This window comes from Notolepis coatsorum (assembly GCF_963971535.1).
Source record: "Notolepis coatsorum genome assembly, chromosome: 1".
Taxonomy (NCBI): Eukaryota; Metazoa; Chordata; class Actinopteri; order Aulopiformes; family Paralepididae; genus Notolepis; species Notolepis coatsorum.
Window position 1 is genome coordinate 52,094,184 of NC_140165.1, and position 25,000 is coordinate 52,119,183.

Here is a 25,000-nt window from a genome sequence, read left to right on the forward strand (position 1 = left end):
GTCCGTTGCTGACAAGTTCGAATCCCATCAATTTTTTTTTTTAACGTGTATTCTTTCGCCGGTTAAGGTTAGGCATGGTTAAGGTTAAGGTTAAGGTTAGGCATTGTTTCGGAGTTGGTTAGGGTTAGAACGGTTAAGTTTAGGTGCTGTTAAGGAGCTGGTTAAGGTTAGAGTTTGTCTTAGAGAATGGCAATATTCTTTCTATGGTTAAGGTTAAGGTTAGGCATGGTTAAGGTTAAGGTTAAGGTTAGGCATTGTTTCGGAGTTGGTTAAGGTTAGAACGGTTAAGTTTAGGCGCTGTTAAGGAGCTGGTTAAGGTTAGCGTTTGTCTTAGAGAATGGCAATAGACAGCCTATTTCCGCATTGCCGCTCTCTCGCGCTGCCGCGGTCACATGGTCAAATTGTCACATTCTTGCACTCCTCCGCTGTTAAAAAGCAACACACGGTTGGGACAGGGGTTAGAGAGTTCCCATGTTTGTAGTGGGCAGAGATGGAGCAATAAATACATGTAGTGAGCATATGCATACATGGTGACAGTGGAATCATAGTATATAAGAAAATTGTGAACATTTCCCCTAGTTAACTCCACAAGGAAAAGACAACTTATTTTTAAAACAATATCCAGTCCAATATATATTTATTCTAAGGCGATCAGTGTATGATTTACACTACATATCACCGTTGGTGGAAGAAAACCTTGTAACTCCAAAAACCCAACTTTTCAGGAGAGAAAAACGAACACAGATTTGAGGGTGAATAGAGTTACGAGGTTTAAACAGATGATCGGTTTAATGCTTTCCCATTGTTTAAACTTTGTAAAACCACACACACATATGGAGGATGATCTACTGAGTTGATTTATAAAAAGAAATAAAAAATGTAATGGAGTTACGAGGTTTTCTTCCACCAGCGACGATATATCATTGTCACTTGGATTGTGATAATGATCGTTAGTGTTGATCGTAAAGGAACTGTGGGCCACTTTCCCTTGACATGCAGTCAAGGCAAATATTATTACACCCCTTAAGATCGCTATGGAGAGAATTCCACAATTGTACAACAATAACTGAAGGACACATCTGTTTAAGTGTGGTACGTGCAAACTGATGTTTAAAATAAAATTTCCTGAAATTTGGATGAAACAAATACCAACATGGAGCAAGATGTTCTAAGCAGTGTCATCGTTACTTTACCCAAACCCTGCAGAGATGACGGGAAGTGAAGCTGGTATCTTTCAAGGCTGTCTATTGACTAAAGAAGAATGTAATTTAAGGATAACTAATCACACATTGAAAGAAAGGGTGAGAGAAATTCAATTTACGTCACTCTAGAATAGATTGACATTGATCACAACTCTGCGCTGTCGGGAGTCACTCTGTGAATACAACAAACCCGGAAGACAGCTGTGATGGAGGTGGTCAGTGGAGGGACAGTGAGGTCAGGTGTTCACTTTATAAGTATTTTGGGTGATACTTACACAAGCAAAACTTGAGGGGACGTCTCATAACCGGTCTGTGTTTGAAATCATATTGAAAAAAGAAATGTCTCTCTTTCACCTCCTCCTCACCCCCATTATCATCTGCTCGTGAATTACCTGGCCTCCACTGCACATCAACTTGTGAATTAAACCATAAATTGTGACTTCAGTGTCCTTCATCTTTACGTCCGTCTTCGTCATTGTTTATTTGCGCATGTGTGGGTCAGTCATTAAATCAGAATCGAGCACCGAGGCTTGCAGTGTGAACGTGGCCTCCATCGTGGCCTCTCTGCACTTGGGTCCTTCATCAAACCCCTGACAGCGCAAACACACCAGTCTCGCTCGAAGGCGGGCGGGCGACCAGCGTTTCACTTTCGCTCCCATGTTAACGGACGTAGCTGTGCCCACCGGCCGCAAGCAGGCGCGCGACTCGCGGGCTGGAAGCGATCGTTTTCGCTTTGGTTGGATTCAGAGGCGTGCGCCACGCACATTTTCACAGAAATACACTCAATATCTGCATTATTACCACACATGTAGATGTTGTTCAACCAGCTAATGTGTCTGTATCTTTCCCAATACAAATAAACCATATTACTATACTTTTTCAGGAGTACAGTCACACTGATCATCATTCTAAAATGTATTCTAACATTCTAATTAATTATATAATAACACGCACGTTATTACATGCAAAATGGACAATAGAACTCTGGAACTGAAAATCTTCAAACGGGGACTGACTTCGCAATAGACTAGCCATTTACAGCTGTCCCAATGTAAATGTGCCTTCCTCCGTGCACTTTCGCCCGCTCTGAAGTCAGACTCGGTGTGCCCGGCCACGCGTGCTGTTCGGTGCAGTGTGCCCACGGAACCCGCGAGTGCCTGTCTTGTAGTCCTCCCTTGTTCGACGACGACCCCCCCCCCCCCCCCCCCCGGAGAGGGCACACAGATAAGAGGGATGAGAACACGCCAGTGTGCCAGACGGTCAGGATTGTAAAAAATGCAAACTAAAGGTGCCTTCCGCAACATTCTCCTGCTGTTCAGCTGTTCAGCTGTCAGCAGGATTAATTACAGCCTATACCTGTCTTGTGTCAGCTGACCTGTCCTATACCTGTCAGCCTGGTGAGCGTTTCTCTCTCTCTCGTGTGTGTGTGTGCGCGCGCACGCCCTCCTCTCTCCCTTTCTCTCTGTTTCTCTCCTTTCTCTCTCCTCCTGTCTCCTTCCTTTCCTTCCTCCCTTGTTCCCTCCCCATCTCTTCCTCTTTCCATCCGTCTATATCTGTTTTTCTTTTACATCCATTCATCCATTCACCTTCTTCATTCCCTCTTCATCTATCTGTTTTCTCGTTCTCTCCTCCTTTGTCTCTATACAGTTCACTTTCTTTTCTGTGTCTTTATCTGTTTCTTATCCCCCTCTTTAGATTATATTAGATTCAATTCAAATGTGTTGTCATTATACAGCACAAGTACAGTACAACAAAAGGAAGCATGGGTTATATGCATGTGTGTAAGTAGGTATATAGAAGGATTGTATAGTGTTGGGAAAGTTCACTTTCTACATGAACTAGTTCAGTTCACAGTTCACAATTTTTTAAATGAACTAGTTCAGTTCATAGTTCATCATTAAAAATGTTGAACTAAAGTTCATGGTTTCAAAAATTAACTAATTTAGTTATTTTTTGTTATTTTTTGAAAAAAGAATTTTTTTATCGATTTTTCACGTACAGTTACTTACATTACAAAAACACACATTGGGACAAGGGGGGGGCTGGGTCCTCCAGTTCATCTATATGCCACCATCCACACCATAAGCAAGCAAAAACAAAACAAAAAGAAAAACAAGCAAAAAGGAAAGCAAACCAAGACAGGCACTGTACAGTATTGCACTTGCCTCGAGCCCATTCACATGTAGACATACATATATTTATTTTTTCCTATCCTAGGTCTGTCCATACAATGGGGCACTGGGCCTTTAGAAGGATCCGATAAATTTCAGCAGGAAAATAGTCTAATAGTGGGGCCCACACCTCCTGAAAGGAAGCGTCGTTGCCTCTATGCATTGCACAGTGTCTTTCATGGGGTAGCACACCGAAGATCTCTCTATACCACATTTGTAAAAATGGAGGCTTATCCTTAATCCAGTTTATCAGAATGCATTTCCGGGCTGAAATGTACAGTCCCCCCCCACCGCACCCCACCTACCCAACCTCCTCCAATGTAGTTTCTACGTCAAATGTATATACTCTCTTTTCTGGACTCTTTTTGTATCACAAACAGTACTGTATTTGCAAATCTGGTATGTCATAAATGTATAGATGTAGCAGTACTGTCTATCTGTATGTCATGTATGTCATATATGTTATGATGAATTGAAAATGGGGGACCCTGATGTAAACAAGACGAAAGTCTTTCTCTGGTCTGCATCCCCTTAACAATTGTATGTTTGATTGATTGATTGATTGAAAAGTTTATTAACAGATTGCAGAATGGGTACAGTACAGTACAGCTCAATACATACAATTGTTAAGGGGATGCAGACCAGAGAAAGACTTTCGTCTTGTTTACATCAGGGTCCCCCATTTTCAATTCATCATAACATATATGACTGAGCTGTACTGTACTGTACCCATTCTGCAATCTGTTAATAATGTGTTCAATCAATCAATCAATCACTTGGCCCCAGAACCTGGATAAACACTTAGATTCCCAAAAGTAGTGATAGACTGTAGGTACCCAGGTCTGTTTGACATTTCGAACATAAAGGAGATATTGAACGGCCCATCTTTTTTCAATATGTTGCTGCGAGCTATTATTTGTAAAAATGATTGAACCACAGACAGCAATCGGAATACTGCAGCTTTCTTCTCTACAGTATATTTTCAAAAACATGAGGAAAAACTTGAATTGTCTTTATTATGAAAACTAAAACAGGACGTTTGCATATTCTCAATGTTGCTGTCGACGTCGATGTACGGACTTGCTTCTTCAAACCGGGTGGACAAAGTTTACAGACAAACGTTAGATTGTTTCCGTCTGAGTCAGTACTGACTTTAACGTTAAACTCTTTTAAATGCTCATACGCCGACGTCTAGAGGTAGAGTCTGACTCTGAGCGAGTGCTGCTCTCGACCTGCTGCTGCAGCTCTCTGCTTCTTCTCGCAGATTCCGCTGGTCTACTGTTGTTGTGAGGAGTCTGATGACGTAGCCAGGGGTGACAGGCACGTTGCCAGATCGGGTGGCTTTACGCATACATTTGAAGCCTGTTTCGGCTGAAATGCATATGAAATCTGGCACATCTTTGAACGCCGTTATAATAGAGTGCTGAGAATGAACGCACGTTTGAACGCCGTTATACAGCGCTGAGAATGAACGCGTTCTCAATTACATTCATTTAGCGGATATACAGTACGTTCAGTTCACGTTTGCCCAAAATACGAACGCGTTCATGAACGATCGTTCATTGAACACGTTCAGGTACATCTTATTTCCTTTCTCTTTGTGGATATTCATCTATCCCTCTCTCTCTTAATCTCTCAATCAAACTTTCTCTTCCCCTCTCCCTCTCTCTGCTTCTGTTTATCTCCCTCTGTCATTTTCTCTATTACACTCCATTCTCACCTCCTCTCTCTCTGCCCGTCTCACACTCCTTCCCTCTCTCTTTTTCTCTCTTTCACCTTCTATCTCTCTCTTTCTCTCTCGCTATATATCTTACCCTTGACCACTACCAGTAGTACTTAAACCCTTGACTACTACCAGTACTTAAACCCTTGACACATTCAGGTACCCGCTGACACACTACAGATATAATGGAATATAATGCCGTAGGTTTCTGCACATTCAAAACATATCACACATGTTTTGGGTTGTTTTTTCATGTGCATATCAACAACAGGTCTCATATTGTGCACGACAGTTACAGTAATTTTTTTTACCTCTTTTGGAGAGGGGGTTGTCTTTCATATTAACTATATATTTTGAAGGGGACAAATTAATACTGCTTTACAGTCCCCTGGGAGCCTTTCTGTCAACAATAAGATAAGATATTCTTTTATTGATCCCCTTGGGCATCATAGCAGCATGGGGGAGGGGGGAGGGGAGGTACAGGTAGTAGAAGACATGGTACAGGTCATAGGCAGTGTAAACAATATAACAATATAATTTACTCTGGGCATGCGCATACAAGGGCAACAAGGTGCAATATGAGGGTATGTATGCCCTCTCAGTTATATTTGCCCTACAAAAAATCTAGTTACAATATATATATAATCTAATAATCCAATAATCAAAATCGAATCTAATATATCGGGCGACAATGGCTCGAGAGGTAGACCAGTCGTCTGGCAATCTGGATGTTCCAGGTTCGATTCCCGCTCCTCCTGGGCAGTGTGTCGATGTGTACTTGAGCAAGACACTTAAACCCTAATTGCTCCCGATGAGCAGGTTGGCACCTTGCATGGTTGCCTCCGCCGTCGGTGTGTGAATGTGTGAATGAATGGGTCAAAATGTGAGTAACAAATTGTAAAGCGCTTTTTCATAAAAAAGCAGCCATTTAACATATATAATCTAAAAATGCTAAATGCTAAATATATGCTCTGATGAAGTATACAGTATACACATAAGGTGCAGTATGCATAAGGTAAGTATACTGTGATATACATCATACGTTATATATTGTCCTTTTAGGTGGGAGTCAGACGTAATAGTGCTTGACAGCCTGTCATTTGACTGGTGCCAGTGGGAATGAGTCTGCAAACTTCAAGCGTTTCTGTCAACAATGTTGCCTATTGTGTCCCCAAATCAATCACTTTTTCCACCAAAAAATATGCAAATGAGCCATGTGCTTAATTCTGCGAGCGCCGGTGTTGTTTACCCGAGTGGCATCCTGCTATAGTGTTGTTTTGCTTAAATGCTTCGAAATTATGCCAAACTAAATAAATACCACCTCTCCAAACAACGCTTAGCTATTTCAGTCTTGACGGAAAAACTCATTCTTATTCTGTTGTCCTCGTGTCAAGAGCTGAATCAATCAACTGCAGGATAACACAAACAATGTCTCTATTGGTTGTCTGGGCTACCCATTTGTTCACAGTTGGATGAATGAACAGAAAAAAAGCTGTAATCCGAGAAAAGTAACTACTTTCACCATCCTATCACTGGACATAAATTGGAGATCAGGGGCACAATGTACATGTAAAACAAGGATTAATATGGTTAAATGCCCGTGCTCCCTCGCCCCGGCTGTGGGCACGACGACAAGAGCACTTAAAACACTCACAGGCGAACACGGAAGGTGACAGGAGAAACCCAGTGGCAGCAGATGTGGTGTTTCTCCATCCAGATACACAGGCATTGAGAGATGAATGGCCAAATATTTATTTATTTATTTATTTCATTTAAAATAGGGACAGTACATATTAGTCAACATTTTCATGTAAATATGCCAGATTATAGCCAGAGGCGAATTCCCATCTGTGGTCCCTTTGTAGGTTGATGTTAACAGCACAGACAAAACACAAATGTACTCAAACCTCATAAATGGCAAGAACAGAGAGCGGAACCGGCTCGGTCTCTCTGGCGGCCGGCGTGAGTCAGACTCTGAATCCTAACTGTGTGTGTGTGTGTGTGTGTGTGTGTGTGGGGGTGGGTGGGTGGGTGGGTGGGTGGGTGGGTGAGTGGGTGGGTGGGTGGGTATATGTGGGTGTGTGTTTGTACATACACCAGTGACCGTGTGTCCCTGTATAGTATCATGTGTCTGGAATGTGACTGAGTGAGTGACTGGGTGAATGTGCACATTCTTAATGAACACATTAACATGCCGTCCCTGGACACAAAGTCATCAACATTTGCACAATTTACACAGTACATAATCTGGCATGCTATCTCCATAGACTCCATATACTCCATAGAATTAATGAATTAATGTATTTATTTATTTATTTATTTATTTATTTATTTATTTATTTATTTATTTATTTATTTATTTATTTATTTATTTATTTATTTATTTATTTATTTATTTATTTATTTATTTATTTATTTATTTATTTATTTATTTATTTATTTATTTATTTATTTATTTAAAATAGAGACAGTACATATTAATCAACATTTTAATGTAAATATGACAGATTATAGCCAGAGGCTAATTTCCATCTGTGGTCCCTTTGCAGGTTGAACAGACAAATCACAAATGCACAAACTTCATAAATCACAAGAACAGACAATGGAAGTCAAGTCAAGTCAAGTCAAGAGTTTTAATTGTCACGGCATACAGGTATACAATGAAATGCGGGTGGTCTTGCCCGCAACGATGTGCAATACAGTGGTACAACATATAATAGAATCAAAAAAATGAAAAAACAACATTGTGCAGTAAACAGGTAACAGGTAACATGGAGTGACATCTCGGTATCTGTACATAGTTATTTACATAGCATATGGGACATGCTAGTTAGCTTTGGTAGTGCAATACACTGTTCCTGTTATTCTAATTTAAAGTGTCCTTTCCTTTTGGCCATAAGTGTGCGTGTGTGCGACATGAGTGTGTGCTCGCTCATGTTAAAGTGTTAAGTGGCTGCTCGTGTGTGAGCGTGCACAGCGTGCGTGTCGTGTGTGTGTTCATGTGTGCTTGTGTGTGGATAGTTCAATGTTCTGAGCACTCAATGTACAAGTTACTAAACTACACAAACTTCACAACCATAAGAAATAGACAATAGTTATGTTTAGACCAGACTGCTTCAGCAACGGGAAACAGACTACAAACACTGCAGCCACATGGGATGAACTTGGACTTTTTTTTATAATGGTATATAATGAAGTCATCAACATTTGCCTTATTTAGACAGTACAGCCTCTGGTATGCTAGCATAGACTCTGGCATGTTATCTCCATAGACTCTGGTATGCGATCTCCATAGACTCTGGTATGCTATCTCCATGTGTGGAGTTTGCAGATAACCTGAACAGCTTCTACTGCAGGTTTGATACACACACCTTCACTCAGGAGAGGGAGGAGCTGACCACCAATCTCCTGTGTAAAGCAGCGACTAGCACCAACCTAGAGTTTCACCCTAGGGAGGTGGAAAGGGTGCTCAAGAGAACAAACCCTCACAAGGCCCCAGGTCCTGACAACATCAGTGGGCGCTTGCTGAAGGTCTGTCATGAGCAGCTGGCTGAGGTCTTCTGTAACCTCTTTAACCGATCCTTGTCTGAACACTCTATACCAACCATATGGAAGTCCTCCTTCATTTGCCCAGTCCCTAAGAAAACTAACCCCACCTGCAATAATGACTACCGCCCTGTAGCTTTAACATCTCTGGTGATGAAGAGCTTTGAAAGGCTCATTCCCTCAGCTACAGAGGGAGGTTACTGGGCACACAGACCCACTCCAGTTTGCATACAAGCAGCAGAGAGGTATGGATGATGCAATGATAACCCTGCATCACACCTACACACAGCTGGAGAAGCCCAAGTCCTTTGTCAGAATGGTATTCGTGGACTTCTCAAGTGCATTCAACACTGTGCAACCTCATCTGATGGGACAGAAACTCCTCCGGATGAATGTCAACCCCCACCTCATACTGCTCATTCTCTCCTTCCTCACAAATAGACACCAGACTGTTAGATTCAACGGCAACTACAGCTCCAACAGAACGGTATCCACCGGGGCACCCCAGGGAACTGTCATCTCACCAGTCCTGTTCACTCTGTACACCGACGACTGTAGCAGCTCAGACCCTGAGATGCTCTTCATCAAATACTCTGATGACACAGTCATCGTTGACACCACCAACTCCAATGACCGCACCATTGGAGAAATGAACAGGCTCGCAGAGTGGTGTAAGAACAATTTCCTGGACGTAAACCCCAGCAAAACAAAGGAACTGCTGGTGGACTTCAGGCGTGACCCCACAACTCCCCCAGCTCTGGAGATAAATGGCCAGAAAATAGAGCGCGCTGAGGAGTATAAATATCTTGGCACCACCATCGACCATAAGCTCACCTTCAAGACCAACACAGATAACATCCACTCTAAGTGCCAACAGCGACTGTTCTTCCTCAGGAAGATGAGGAAGCTTCAGGTGCGACCATCAATCCTGCAGGCTTTCTACAACTCCTTTGTGGAATCGATAATGTCCTTTAACATCACATCATGGTTTGGAGTGATGCGTGCCATCAACAGGAAACCTCTCGACAGGGTCGTTAAGATCAGCGGCAAGATAATTGGGAAGGACCAGGAGCCACTCAGCAGCATCCACAAGAAACGGACAGTTAAAAAGGCCTCCCAAATAGTTGTAGATAACACACACACCCTTCACACCCATTACAAACTAATGCCCTCAGGCCGTCGATACAGAGCTTCATCACTGAACAAAAGGGGCTTAGGTAGCTTCGTGCCAACCTCCATCAGACTGCTGAACACCTAGGTCTGGTGGAGGCCGGACTGCCCCCCCCCCCCCCCCCCCCCCCCCCCAAGGACTTTGGACTACTTAAAATAGTCTCCCCCTTCCACCTGATGGACGCATACTATACTATTATTTATTATTTATATACATACAGAACTGCTCCACATGGTTTTTAATATATCATGCTTTAAGTACTGTAGTTTTAATGTAGTTGGTGTTTTTTTATATAGTGGTATTTTTATTGTAGTTTTAACTATTTTTTTTATATATATGGTGAGTGTCTATGTATTGTGACTGTATGTTTGTCTTTCAACCACTGCACAAATGAAGTTCCGAAAGGAAAATAAAGTAATTTGAAGTTGATATACTCTGGTATGCTATCTCCATAGACTCTTGTATGCTATCTCCATAGACACTGGTATGCTATCTCCATAGACACTGGTATGCTATCTCCATAGACTCTGGTATGCTATCTCCATAGACTCTGGTATACTATCTCCATATACTCTGGTATGCTATCTCCATAGACTCTGGTATGCTATCTCCATAGACTCTGGTATACTATCTCCATAGACTCTGGTATACTATCTCCATAGACTCTGGTATGCTATCTCCATAGACTCTGGTATGCTATCTCCATAGACTCTGGTATGCTATCTCCATAGACTCTGGTATGCTATCTCCATAGACTCTGGTATGCTATCTCCATAGACTCTGGTATGCTATCTCCATAGACTCTGGTATGCTATCTCAATAGACTCTCATGTGTGTCTCCTCCCACCTGTAGCTACTGGGGGATCGCTGGGCGGCCATCTGCAAGTGGACAGAGGACCGGTGGATGCTGCTGCAGGAAATCCTACTGAAATGGCAGCACTTCACTGAAGAACAGGTAGGGGGCGCTAGACATAGGCCGATCAAGATCCATACCTGTGCTAGCTGTCATAGAAGTCTACTTTCCCTATATCTATATACTGCTTTAGCACTGCATATATAGTGGTATATCTATATACTGCTTTAGCACTGCATATATAGTGGTATATCTATATACTGCTTTAGCACTGCATATATAGTGGTATATCTATATACTGCTTTAGCACTGTATATAGTGGTATATCTATATACTGCTTTAGCACTGCATATATAGTGGTATATCTATATACTGCTTTAGCACTGCATATAGTGCAGTGGCGGCTGCTGACCACATTTCTTGGTGAAGCACAAAATTATTATATTATATTATATATTAAAGTATATTTTTTAAACATCCCCAACGCTGCAACACCCCCATTCCTCCCAGGTGTCAGGCTCCTCATTTGCTTCCATTCATTTTGGGGACCATGTTTAAATATCATACTTCTGAAGTATAAACAAACTATACTGCTGTGACGATTTCAATAAAACAGACCATTCTGAGTCAATGGTACAGCAAAACTGTACATTGGAATATTGGTAAACATATCGGTCAATCCCATTGTCCCGTGGGATTATGCCCCCCCCCCCTCCCCGCGGCGATATTAATATTTGATTAGAAACGCAAGCAAGGCTTGCAGTGACTCATATGGTCCTTGGGGGCTACCTGGTGCCCGCAGGAACCGTGTTGGTATATTACACACGCAAGGCCACAGCGGGCCAATGAATTCATAATCACTGGAAAATATATATATATATTTTAAATGCACTCACCACACAACAACCAAAGCAGTGACCGATCTCATCTTCCATTGAATATTGCAGCTTCTCCATCGTGACAAGTCCGACTCGAGTCGAGACACGTTCTTTTATCCCATGGAAAGTGTAAACAATTGACCGGTATTTTGAGCTCATGGGAGGTTCGGGGGGGAAGGCAGCGCATTCATCTGATTCCCTCGCGCTCTCGTCCCCCTGCCCCCCTCCTCCTCACGAGCTCCATGTAACGCGGAAGTGCAGTGGTCTATGCCATGTCTCGCAGCTCCTCTCTGATTGAGTCTCAGACCGTCGAGGGCTGTCAATCATTCAACCCGCGTTCGTGAGTAGCGTGCACAAAGTTGCACGGGCGGGGCTTAGATGACTCAAATAGCCTATTTTGATTGGATAATAGAATAAAAAGATCAACCCGTGCATTGAAAGTTGCACTTGAGTGATTGACAGCTAGCCATTACTATATAGTGGTATATCTATTAACTGCTTTAGCACTGCATATAGTGGTAACCATTGTATACGTCCACTTTCCAGCATAAATGAGAGGAGAGGAAATGAGAGGATAGGAAAGGGAGGAGAGGAGATGACTGCTGGGCCTGTCAATAATTTGGAACTAAAAACAGATACAACTCCCTCCCTCCTTGACATTTCCTAAACGTGTGCAATGTTAGAATATACAAAAGTTTGTTTAGTTTTTTTGCCCAAAAGCCCGGGACTTACACTGGTTTTTGGTCACATAACCACCTCCCTCCTCCCTCTCCTCTCCCTCATTCACCGAGAGCTCAGAGGACGACCGATGCTGTGTCAAATCAACTGAGCCAGTGTTTTTTTTTTTATTGTCGGGTCGTTTGACCTCACAGCATTCCAAGGAAGGGGACTAGGCCAGCTGTGTTATCAGTCTAGTCGCTGGATACATTATTTCCTATTAGCCTATGCACTAATCAGTATTGAGAATTACTGTGTTGAGTCTGTATATACACACGGTATGTATAGTTTGGTACAAGGCCCCACATGCCCAGCATGGTAAATTCCCCAATAATAGCACATTGTATTACTTTTTACCCCCCACACCCCACGCCACATAGAAACGTCACAGTGAAATAGGGCAAGCACTGAACAAACGGTACCGGTCCCATGTCAACCAATGTCATCTCACAGAGACAACCTGATTCAGTCTTCCAATAGTAGATTCAAGATTCAAGATTCAAGAGGTTTATTCATCACATACATACACAAGACATATAGTGAAATGAAGGTGGCCATGCCTGCTTTGATTGTGCAAAAAATACAAATAATAATAGAATAAAATAGAATAGATAATAAAAATAGACATGATAAAAGTACTCAGATAAAATGCAATACAATGCTAAGCTTAGGTAATGAGTCCTATGTACACTACTATACAATATACAGCCAGGACATCAACCTCCTCCCGGTAGGCCTTCTCGTCGTTGTTAGAGATCAGACCCACCACCACCGTGTCGTCCGCCAAACTTCACTATGGAGTTGGAGCTGAACCTGGCCACACAGTCATGTGTGTACAGTGAGTACAGCAGGGGGCTGAGGACACATCCCTGGGATGCGTCTATGCTTTAATCAAGTGGCTTGTCCTTCCGCGTTCCCGTTTTGCGCTCTGATTGGCCACGCACGTTTCTGGTCATGTGACATGTGCGCCAATCGTGGGACGGCAAGTTCTGCGCCTATTTCCGGGTCTAACAGCCTGCAAACTACCTAACGCCTAGTTTATCACTGGTTAAGCTTAGCCGACTCTTTCGCACTTGGTTAAGGTTAGAGTTTGGAATCAGGGCAGGCATTCTATCGCCATGCTCTAAGACAAATGTGGAGTATACTGTATATAACGAAGCTACAGAGTAAATATGCTAATGTTGGTATACAGTTGTATACAGTGGTACAAGTATGAATACACTATGGTAATAAACCATATACTAGTTATTAGTGGTTTAACTAATAATAATAGGTGTTGTTGGATCCGTCGGATGTCCAGCAGTTGATTGATTCAAATATAGTGTCTCTGCGTTGTGTTATATTCGACCGTATTAGTCTCCACACTGGGCTCAGACATCCATTATCTCCCCGGGGGAAGATGAACGGCGATCACACGGTCCAGTTGGATGTGAACAGACAGAAGTTTATTTAACTAACAGAAGAGGTTGACAGAAATAATTAATACCAAGCGAAAGCCCCGCTAGATGAATACAATGAAGTCAGTTGATTATCAAGTCTATCTTTCTCTCTCTCCTGCCACATCAAACTGGAGCCGAATGAATGAAAATTCATTCGGTTCATAAGGTTCTGTTATCTTTACGGAATGCCATATTATGACTCCCCAAGTCAGCTTGCTTGGCAACTGTACAAGCAAAACTGTGCATTGGAATATTGACAAAACCATACTTGGAGGGGGTTGGGTTTGGACATTTACAGGGGCCAGTTTCGAATTGTAGTCTCCCGTAGGTGTTCTTTGAGAGTGTTTTTGAAAGTGGGTAGTGATTCACATTCCTTTACAGCTTTGGGTAGGGCGTTCCACATTGATGTGGCATAATTGTGAAACATGTTTAGTCCCTTGTTTGAGCCGAATCTGGGTTTAACATGATTTGTGGAGCTCTCTCTGGTGTTATGATTGTGGTATTCACTGACCTTTGGGAAGTATTTTGACATGTACATGGGTACCTTGGTCGTGTAGTGTATCTTGTAGACCAGGCCCATTGCAAGTTGCTGTACTCTGTTGTCTACTCTAAGCCATCCTATGTTGTCAAAGTGGGCAGGGGTAAGGTGGGTTCTGGGGGTAAGGTCAAGTAGTAGTCTGACCAGTTTGTTTTGAGATGTTTGTAATTCTTTTTTTTAGCACCTTTGAGGTGCTTTGGTACCATGAGGTGCACGCATAGTCGTAGTACCCTTGAATGAGTGCTCCTGCCAGAGTCTTCAGGGTATTCTTGTTTACCAGTGCGGAGATCCAGTACAAGAATCGAGTTCGTTGGTTGACTTTTTTGTATTACATTGGATGCCATTTTGTCACAGGAAAGATTTGCCTCTAGGATGGAACGCAGGTAGGTAATTTCTTCTTTCCTTGTGACAATATTGTCACCCACTGTAACTGAGAAGCCGTCGGTCTTGCTGAGTTTGTTATTTGAACCGAAGAGAATGGACTCTGTTTTGCCCATGTGTAATGATAGTTTGTTATCAGCGAGCCATATGCAGATTTTGCCTAATTCCGAGCTGAGGGTTTTTTCAACCTGTAACTTGTTCTTGTCAGAGACCAGCAGGGCTGAGTCGTCCGCAAACAGGAACAAGTTGCAGTCACAAGCTGATGACATGCCATTTGCATAAATTAGGAACAGTAGTGGTCCTAGTATGCTTCCTTGTGGAACACCACAGCTCACTGTGAGGGGGGGGGGGGGGGGTAGGGTACCGTTTACCTCCACCATCTGCTCTCTCCCATCCAGGTAGGATTGCATCCAGCTCACTGATAGACTATCAAAACCAATTGCTTTTAGCTTGTCAATCAGAATGGAGTGATTGACAGTGTCGAAGGCCTTTTGTAGGTCCAGCATGACCATGCAGCAGTATTTGCCCGCGTCCACCTCTTGTTTGATGTGGTCGTTTAAATAGAGAAGGCATGTGTCAGTGGAGTGGGATGTTCTGAAGCCAGATTGGAATTCGTAGATTCGATTTTTTCCGCGAGGTACTTTTCGACCTGTTCGTATACAATTTTTTCCATGACTTTCGAGATGGAGGTAAGGATAGAAACAGGGCGGTAGTTGCCTGGCACCGGCGTCACCCAACTGACCTGTAGGAGTCGCTGTCCACAACGTCCAATCCCCACCCACCGGCTTTCCCACCCTCTAACACTGCCAATTGTGTTAGTATGAACGACCGGCCAAACCGGTAGCAACGCCGAGAGCTGGGCTCGAACCCAGTATCTCCTGCGTTAGTGGCGAGCGCCTTGCCCACTGCGCCAATCATCACAATTCTTCAGTATGGATACAGATACAGATAAATGTATATACAGTGTGTACAGAGTTATTGTACATTGCTATCATACAGTGTTATATGAATATGCATAACAAGATGTTCTATTTAAACATATAAAAAAAAACTAATTTGTTGAGGAAAAGCTATTAATTTAATCTGAAGGATGGGCATACAATGAATGATTAATAAGGCCCAGGGCGAGTTTTTATGTTGACATTATGTACAGCCTGCGCTGTGAACATGTGCCTGTCAGTTTGAGAAATGTAAACAAATTGCAGACACGGCTTTGTATCCTTTCCGTCGTGGGGAAACTGTCTTTTTTTGTGTGCAAACCGAACATGATTTATAGCAGGAGAAACAACGTTTTATTATCCGTTCCCTTTCAAGAACAAGGGCATATTATAGGTGAAATGAAAGGCGTTAATTATTTCACGTTTAAATTTCACAATAGAAGGCACACATAGTACGTCGCCAACAAGGTTGTGCTTAGAGATAAACATACTGACGTCCGTGTTCTATTCAGTTCAAGACCTCCTTGAATGAGCAAGAGGTCTGTCATTGATATCTGACACGTTATAATAATAATAAACTGTCTGAGGGGCCGGCAAGGAGAAATATGACCAGAAATAGGAGAATGCAAAGTGGTCCCTGCTGAGAGAGAAGCGTTGTCACAATAGGTTACTTGAGTTGCTCAGCATGCTCGGAGCAATGCCTCCCTGTTGAAATGTCCATACAAATGGAGAGCAGTGACTTGAAGTGCATCGTCCCTTCCATGATAATCATATAATCTTCTCTTCTCTCTTTGTCTCTCTCTGTCTCTCTCTCTCTGCTCTTCTCTCTCCTCTCCTCTCCTCTCCTCTCCTCTCCTCTCCTCTCCTCTCCTCTCCTCTCCTCCCCTCTCATTTCCTCTCCTCTCCTCTCCCCTCCTCCTCTCCTTTCCTCTCCTCTCCTCTCCTATCATCTCCTTTCCTCTCATACCCTCTCCTCTCCTCCCCTCTCATTTCCTCTTCTCTCCTTTCCTCTCATCCCCTCCTCCTCTCCTTTCCTCTCATCCCCTCTCCTTTCCTCCCCTCTCCTCTCCTCTCCCCTCCTCTCCTTTCTTCTCCTCTCCTATCCTCTCCTCTCCTCTCCTTTCCTCTCATACCCTCTCCTTTCCTCTCCTATCCTCTCCTCCCCTCTCATTTCATCTCCTCTCCTCTCCTCTCATCCCCTCTCCTCCTCTCCTTTCCTCTCATCCCCTCTCCTCCCCTCTCCTCTCCTCTCCTCCCCTCTCTTCTCCTCTCCTCTCCTCTCCTCTCCTGTCCTGTCCTCTCCTCTTCTCTCCTCTCCTCCCATATCCTCCCATGTCCCTGACGCTACTCCACTCTCCTCTCCTCTCTTCTCCTCTCATTTCCTCTCCTCTAATCTATTTCCCTCTTCTCTCCTCTTCTCTCATCTCCTCTTCTCCCCTCTCCTCTCCTCTCCTCTCCTCTCCTCTCTTTATTATTCCACCCCCCACCCCTCCTCCTCCCTCCCTCTCTCATCTGTTCCCACAGTGTTTATTTGACTCCTGGCTAACTCAGAAGGAGGAGCTTGTCCGCTCAATCAAGACCTCCAACCTCAAGGACCAGACAGAGATGGTGGCCTGCCTGCGCCGACTAGCCGTGAGTCCCCTAACTCCTCTAACTTAGGGCTGATTCATGCGGTCGGCCCTGACAGCGCAGAAACCTGGCTCAAAATTGAAGCCGTCTTTCATCATCGGAACACACACAGTTGGGGGAGGAATACTGGGATATCTCACTCGAGTATTACCTCTAAAATATGACTTGAATACTCATCAAAGTACTTACCGGTGGTTACTTTTATAAGGAAAGCCATTAGCACCTTGCGTGGTCCAAAGATGTCTTCCACCACACCATTAATTGGTAATGGCCGGGTAATAGTAGAGAGACAGAAATATAATGCAATACAATTTGATCTGAATAGAAAAATATGAGAAAAATAAATAAAGGTACGTACATACAGTATATAACTCAAGTAGAAGTTCATTCATTCAATCTTCATTTAGTCTCAGAATATCAATATTTACAGTATAAACTCTGATGACACAAAATATACAATACAATAAATATAAAAACAAAAATTAGAAAGTCAATCAGCAGTCCTGGGTCCGATCTGATCTGCCATTAAAGATTGAAACTATCCAAAGGATATCGAGTTTGAAGGTACATTGCAGGACATTGCGGCACAGAAGCTCAAAGCAGATTTCACAAGTTCAGTGCGAACTCTGGCGGCTCGAAGTGTGAGCCAATCATCTGGAGCGAGTACGATAAGGTCCAGAGGTCCAGTCCAATAATGACCAGACAGAGATGGTGGCCTGCCTGCGCCGACTAGCCGCGAGTCCCCTAACTCCTCTAACTCAGGGCTAAGATCTCCAACGACGGCTTTATATAGAAACGGATGCCGGTGCAAATTGCGTCTCTCCACCAGAGAGGACCACCCAGCCTGCAGATGCCACTTTTGGAAGTGACTCAAGTAGCAGTAAAAGGAAACCTGACACACGGACTATTTACAATTGAATGAAAATCATTAGGGTGTTGGGTGGCCCTGGTGTTTTTTTACGGATGCAGTATTTATCGTTCAATAGCGTTCGATCGCAGGCGGCTCGGTCGGCAAACGATCACGGGTGAACGAGGTGTACGTAATTGTTATCGAATGGCAGCCGTGGCCAATGAGCTGTGGTGTTGTGCCATTTTGGAATGGCGTGAAATGGCGCGAGAATACTATGAATTGAGCTCCGAAAACGTTTTTTTTTTTTTGTAAACGAGCAGTAACACACACAAGGGAGATGACGGGTAGAACACGGCCCGTTAGAAGGATGTTTACTTAAGAGCTCAACGCTCTTAATGTTTTTAGGGATTTATTTTTTCCTCCCGAATTTTCCATCTTACAATTCTACTGGTCTAGAGGGAGGTGTAGTGGTTACGTCATTGTAGTTTCCCGCGCGCTCCACCTCACTTGAAATTGCAATATATTTCCAATGGACACATTTCTAAATCGTCTTGTTTAACACAAATAAAGCATGAACATTGGCATGGTGTACCTTTCTGTGTGTATTCATCCACAATCTATAGCTCAACATGAAACAATTCGCAATTAATCGTAAAAGTAGCAAAATAACAATGTTTACGTTTTCGTTCACTGAGGAACTACACTTCACTCTGGCGCAGTAGACATTGTTAACGTCTAGTACGTTTAGCTAGGTAACGTTAGCTATGGGTAAAGTTAACGTTAACGTTAGCTTAATGCAACGTGTTAGCAATGCTATGTACAAAAACACGCAATTTACATTTACATTAACTATTTACATTAAGCCCAGGCTGCAAAAAAAAATCAGATCAGATAATGTTAACTAACGTTAGGTATTTTAGATTTCACTGATAACTAGTTAGCTCGGTATCAGCGCATCTGTCAATGGCTGTGACGTGTATTAGGCGACAACACTGAACGACAGGTGTTCTACTGGTAAGTGTAGTTATATAACGTTATAACTCATTTTATTTCAACCAAAAATGCTTAAAAAATAATGTTAGTGATAAAAGGGAACTCATTTTGTGCAGAAATGGAAAGCTTGCCAATGTTCATGAGGCAGAACTATTACAATAGCCGATAATACATTTTTCCAATGATAAATCCCTAGACTACGGGTGGACCATGCGGCAAACTAAAGTGACGTCAGACTACACCTCCCTATGGTAGTGTTACCACTACTGGTGTCACCATGCCAGAATCTTTACTTCGATACCAATACCGCGTTTAGTATCGCGATACGCAACCGATACTTGAAACTGAAACGATACTGATTCGATACTCATTACCTACTGTAATGGATCAGAAACAAAAATGTCCACAAGGGTTGATCACATTTTCGAATTCACATCTAAATATACAGTGGGGGGTGTGCCTTTTTTACTGGCCGTTCTGTCTGACACTATAGAGCCACCGTAGTTGGGGGAAAACCTCTGGATCCCTGGAGAACTGTTTGAAACTACAGTAGACATGATCTGGTTGGCTGTGGTGCAGCCCTTCTACCACCTTTTCGATACATAGAGAGGCATCCTCTAAGCGCAATGTCGGTTCACCTTGTTTCAAATGGTGATTTTGGGGGATTTAGAGACATAAATATAGGCAATAAAATGACATCTGAATATAGAAATAAGAGAAAAAATAGACAGTGTAAACAATACAATTAACAAGAGGACATACAAATGATGTCCTCTTGAGCATGGCACTAACACTGCCAGGGTTAGGGGTCTCCTGTACCAGAAGAGTGCTAGAGACGTTCACTCTTGCGTACCTACTGCAACACAGCGTGTGGACAGGCGTGAGTGTTATTATTAGCAGAAGTCGTTGTGATTCCTGAGCAGACGCGAGGGATTATGCCTTGCCCGAGGGCGCGGATTCCAACGCAGCTCGAGGATCATGGAGGTCAACGTGAGATGTGAGGAGGACAGATTAATCAGCCAACGTAGAGGCCCCGTTTGATGCTCCGGCATGACCCGCGGGCTCCAACAGAACACACACCCCCCCTTATGGCAAACAAAGCCACAAGTGGTTTGATAATCACAGCAGAGGACTCTCAGCTACTCAGGTACTTCTTAAGACCGGCTGTGTCACTAGCTAACTGCTTTCGTGTGAGACCCGTTAGCTTTGCAGATGATAAATGTCAACAATTATTTTATTTTTTTTAGTAAGTAACACTAGACTGTGATACGGGCCACACTGCTGTGTACTGCTGCCGATTGCTAGAGAGCCAACGGCTGGTGAACTTGAGAACTGTTAGGACTATCTGACTCATAATGATAAACACTGTTAGGACTATCTGACTCATAATAATAAACACTGTTAGGACTATCTGACTCATAATAATAAACACTGTTAGGACTATCTGACTCATAATAATAAACACTGTTAGGACTATCTGACTCATAATAATAAACACTGTTAGGACTATCTGACTCTTAATAATAAACACTGTTAGGACTATCTGACTCATAATAATAAACACTGTTAGGACTATCTGACTCATAATAATAAACACTGTTAGGACTATCTGATAATAAACACTGTTAGTGTTAGGACTATCTGACTCATAATAATAAACACTGTTAGGACTATCTGACTCATAATAATAAACACTGGTAGGACTATCTGACTCTTAATAATAAACACTGTTAGGACTATCTGACTCTTAATAATAAACACTGTTAGGACTATCTGACTCATAATGATAAACACTGTTAGGACTATCTGACTCGTAATAATTAACACTGTTAGGACGAACTGATTCTTATTAATAAACAGTGTTAGGACTATCTGACTCTTAATAATAAACACTGTTAGGACTATCTGACTCTTAATAATAAACACTGTTAGGACTATCTGACTCTTAATAATAAACACTGTTAGGACGAACTGATTCTTATTAATAAACAGTGTTAGGACTATCTGACTCTTAATAGTAAACACTGCACAGTCCGTGCAGTGTGTTACTATAGTTTGTATACCATCATCACTATTACTATTGTCTTATTGAATCCTGTTCACTACTACTACTACTTTGCACTTTGTTCTATGTTCTATTATTACTACTACCTGTACTGCCCCCGCCCCATGCTGCTATGACACTTGCATTTTCCCAAGGGGATTAATAAACACATGACTTGGATTGACATAAAGTGGCTTTTCTAGGGCTTTCCGACACAGAGGCACAGGCAAAGATGGTGTATGTTTTTAACTTACATTTCATAAAAATGTTCACAAATATTATATTATTTAGTATATAATATTATACTAAGTAAACAATACAACACAAACACGACAGAAACACAATACTCCTACAAACAGGACATGGACAAAAAGATTAGAATATAAGTTGTAATAAATATAGACAATAAATAATCTTAATGTATACTATGAGTAAAAGTAAACCTAACTGGCATGATATACGTAATCCGTGCAGGATTTGGTGGTTAAGCGTCAGACACACTTAGTGGTCAGACATTCCTAAATAGTAAACAAACTATAATCACAGAATCACACAGTCGACAGGCAACACATTCTCTAACAATGTCCCGACGGCCGTGCAGACCCCTGTCAGAGCCCCCCCCCCCCCTGCACGGGTCCGACGCACATTCCATATTCAATAGGTCAAACATTTTCCCCCAACCAGAGACGCACGCTGGTTCTCGCTCCTTCCAAGTCGTGAGAATAAGGCTTTTGACAGACAGGCAGCCACAGCCGACTGACAGCAGCTCCGACAACCATCTGGCTCCAGACCCGGTATGCATGTTAAGGGGCATCCGGGAAAGTTAACATTGAAAAATTCCGAAATCATTGATATTGCTTCCGCCCAGAGTGTTTCAACAGCTGGCCAGTCCCACAGCAGATGGCGTACTGAGCCTCTATTACCAGAATTATGCCAACATAAATCGTATTATATTTGTCGTCCATCTTTGATAGACCGACATGGGGTGATGTATGCTCTATTCGGTATTTCAAACTGTAAATCCTAAATCATACACGTTTAGATGCACCCGGAGCTGAAGTCCAAACTGCGTCCCACGGCGTGGCAGACTGGGTTCACTGGGTTCATGTTCCCACGCCAGCTGGGCGGCGTGTATGCTTTCTACAACGCAGTTGTGTTTCCGGGTTCCTCTGATTGAGAGAGGCAGGGGGTCTCATCTCCATGTACAGTAGCCGATTAGAAGACACACAACAACAGCGGGGGGTCTCATGGGGAAAGTTTTTAAACTCTACAACGGAGGGGGAATCTCAAGCTTTAAGGACTGTTGGAGTTCATTCCATGAGGTAAGGGGCATCATAGCAAAATGCATATTTACCCTGTTCAGAGCAAACTCAGGGACCTTAAGGGCCAGCCAGTCACTAGAATGGGTTCCATAGGTTCCAAAATTCCATTCCAATAATGATGTAGTATAAGGAGGTAGCTTACTAATAACTTTAAGGGCCTTAAAATGAACAAATACCATATATATAAGAGTACATTTGAAACTTGGTGTTGGTGTTTGATGTACTTGCTTTTGAAGTTGTGGGAGGCGGTTGGGGTATGTGTGTGGTGTGGGGGGGGGTTAACCCTTTCACTACCACATTACAGAAGGTTAACCTTTCACTACCACACTACAAAGGGTTAACCCTTTCACTACCACACTACAGAAGGTAAAGATTTCACTACCACACTACAGAAGGTTAACCTTTCACTACCACACTACAGAAGGTTAACCTTTCACTACCACACTACAGAAGGTTAACCTTTCGTGGGCGGCTGGGTGGCGCATCGGACATTACGCATGAGACACCGGGTTCGACTCCGACTGTCTGCGTTGCCTCCGGCTTGGGCCGGCCGTCATACTAACTCAATTGGGTGGAAGTCGATGGGTGCTAATCTGGACGTTGTGGACAGCGACTCCTACAGGTCGGTTGGGGGACGCCTGCACAGCAGAGACAGGAAAATGGCGGGGGTAGTGTGAGCCTCCCATATGTTACACCTCGCCAAATGAGAGTCCACGCTGGCAGGTGAAAAGATGTGACAGGCTGCCTCCACATGTATCGGAGGAGACATGTGATGCAAGGCTTCTATCCTCCCTAAACCGTATATGCGAGCAACGTTCAATACAGGGGAGGGAAGAATTGGCACGGCTAAATTGGGATGGGAGAAAAATAGAAAAAAAGAGGAGAAAAAGTGGATACAAAAAAAGAAGGTTAACCTTTCACTACCACATTAAGACAGTGCCTTGCTCTACCCATCAAGCTACAGGACTACGAAATCTACCCAGATTTAGCAACAAGATCATTTCTAATCATGTATGGCTCACCTCCGACTCCCCACATTAGCTGCACATTTGTTGTTTCACTAATTACAAACACGGATAACGCTTGAAGTGTATTCCAACAGGGGCTTAAGGGGCTTAGGTCTTAACAAGATGAGGGAAAGAGAGTTTTTAGGAAACCCTCGCTGCACTTCACTTAACAACCTCGGGGGTTTATGAAGTGCCATATGTTACCGCTGAGCTCACTTTGCCACGACTCGCTCTCCAATTCCAGCTTTACATAACAAACGCACACAAACAAGACGGGGCTTCTATCGACGAGAGGCGACAAAGCGCCACGTCACCTGGGTTTGACTATAGATTATTGATTACCCCGCGGTGTGAGGGTCCTTGGTTCCTCCGCTCGCCTGTCGAGCTCCAGGTAGCTGGTGATGCAAACCCCAGCAGGGGGCCTTTCTGTGTGGAGTTTGCATGTTCTCCCCCATGTTTGCGTGGGTTTCCTCCTCTGATTTATTCCCACACCAAAAACACACAGTACATATTAGGTTTCCTGACTTGTCCCTTGACCAAGGTACAGGCATTACAACTAGAGTTGGTCCTTGGGTGCTGCACTATGTGTGGCTGCCCACTGCTCCTAAATATTTAGGATGGGTCAAATGGAGAGAACGGATTTCCCCAAGGGGATTAATAAAGGTTCAACTTAACAACATAACTTAACTAAAAGCACGTGTTGACTCATGCTTGCTTGGTCTTGGCAGCAGGTGAGTTACCTCACTAAGATGGCCGCCACCGGCTTCCCAACAACCCCCGGAGCTACTTAAGGTTAACCCCACCCATTCATCACCTCCGACTGAAGCCCTTTACATTATATAAACAATATTTAACAACCATAACATGTCTGGCGTGGGACTGAATCGTAACACATCCACATACTGTAGCTTGTTGAATTATTAAGTTCCCTTTCTGACAGACTAGCCGTGACTAGAGCCAACAGTTGGCTACGGAAGCCTTGAACAGACAATCAGGACAAGAGTGTAATCTCCCTTGATTACTTATTGAAGTGGAGAGGCAGTAAATATTTCACATCTCGGTTACTATATGTATACTATCTCATCTCATTACTACTGTATTTGAGATTCAAGTCTTTTTTTATGTAACCTTGTATATAAATTAGTGCTGTCAGGCGATAAAAAAAATGCAAGAGGCTGCGGTCTCGACTCCCGGAGTCAGCATTGCCCTGCGGCTTGGGCCGGTCGTCATACTAACTCGTTTGGCTGAGTTAGGGGGAGGGAAGTCGTGGGTGGTAATCTGGCATTGTTGACAGGTACAGGTCAGGTCTGGGCGCCTGCTCAGCGAAAGGCAGGAAATGGTGAAGGCAGCGTGACCTCCCACGCGTTATGCTTCACCAATGAGAGTACTCGCTGCCAGGTGAAAAAAGAGCCACTTGCTATCTCCACATGTGTCGGAGGAAGCATGTGGTGGACTTCAGGGTTCCCTTGTACTGACCAGTAGGAGGAACATGCACACAACAACCAGGTAGGGGAGGGGGGGAATTGGCATAATGACTAAATTGGGATGGGGAGAAAAATTGAAAAATCAGGCAGAGAAAAAGAGGATAAAAAAAAAGA

General features: G+C 43.2%; 1 protein-coding gene across 1 annotated transcript in view; it reads left to right on the top strand.

The window, feature by feature from the left end:
- Positions 1-25,000, top strand: part of LOC311232333 (dystrophin-like) — a gene marked incomplete at both ends in the record, with an annotated part of 98,279 nt that overhangs the window by 35,486 nt on the left and 37,793 nt on the right. The window contains 2 exon segments of the mRNA XM_084319091.1: positions 10,667-10,768; positions 17,082-17,189. Of these exon segments, the coding sequence (XP_084175217.1) occupies positions 10,667-10,768; positions 17,082-17,189 (210 nt within the window).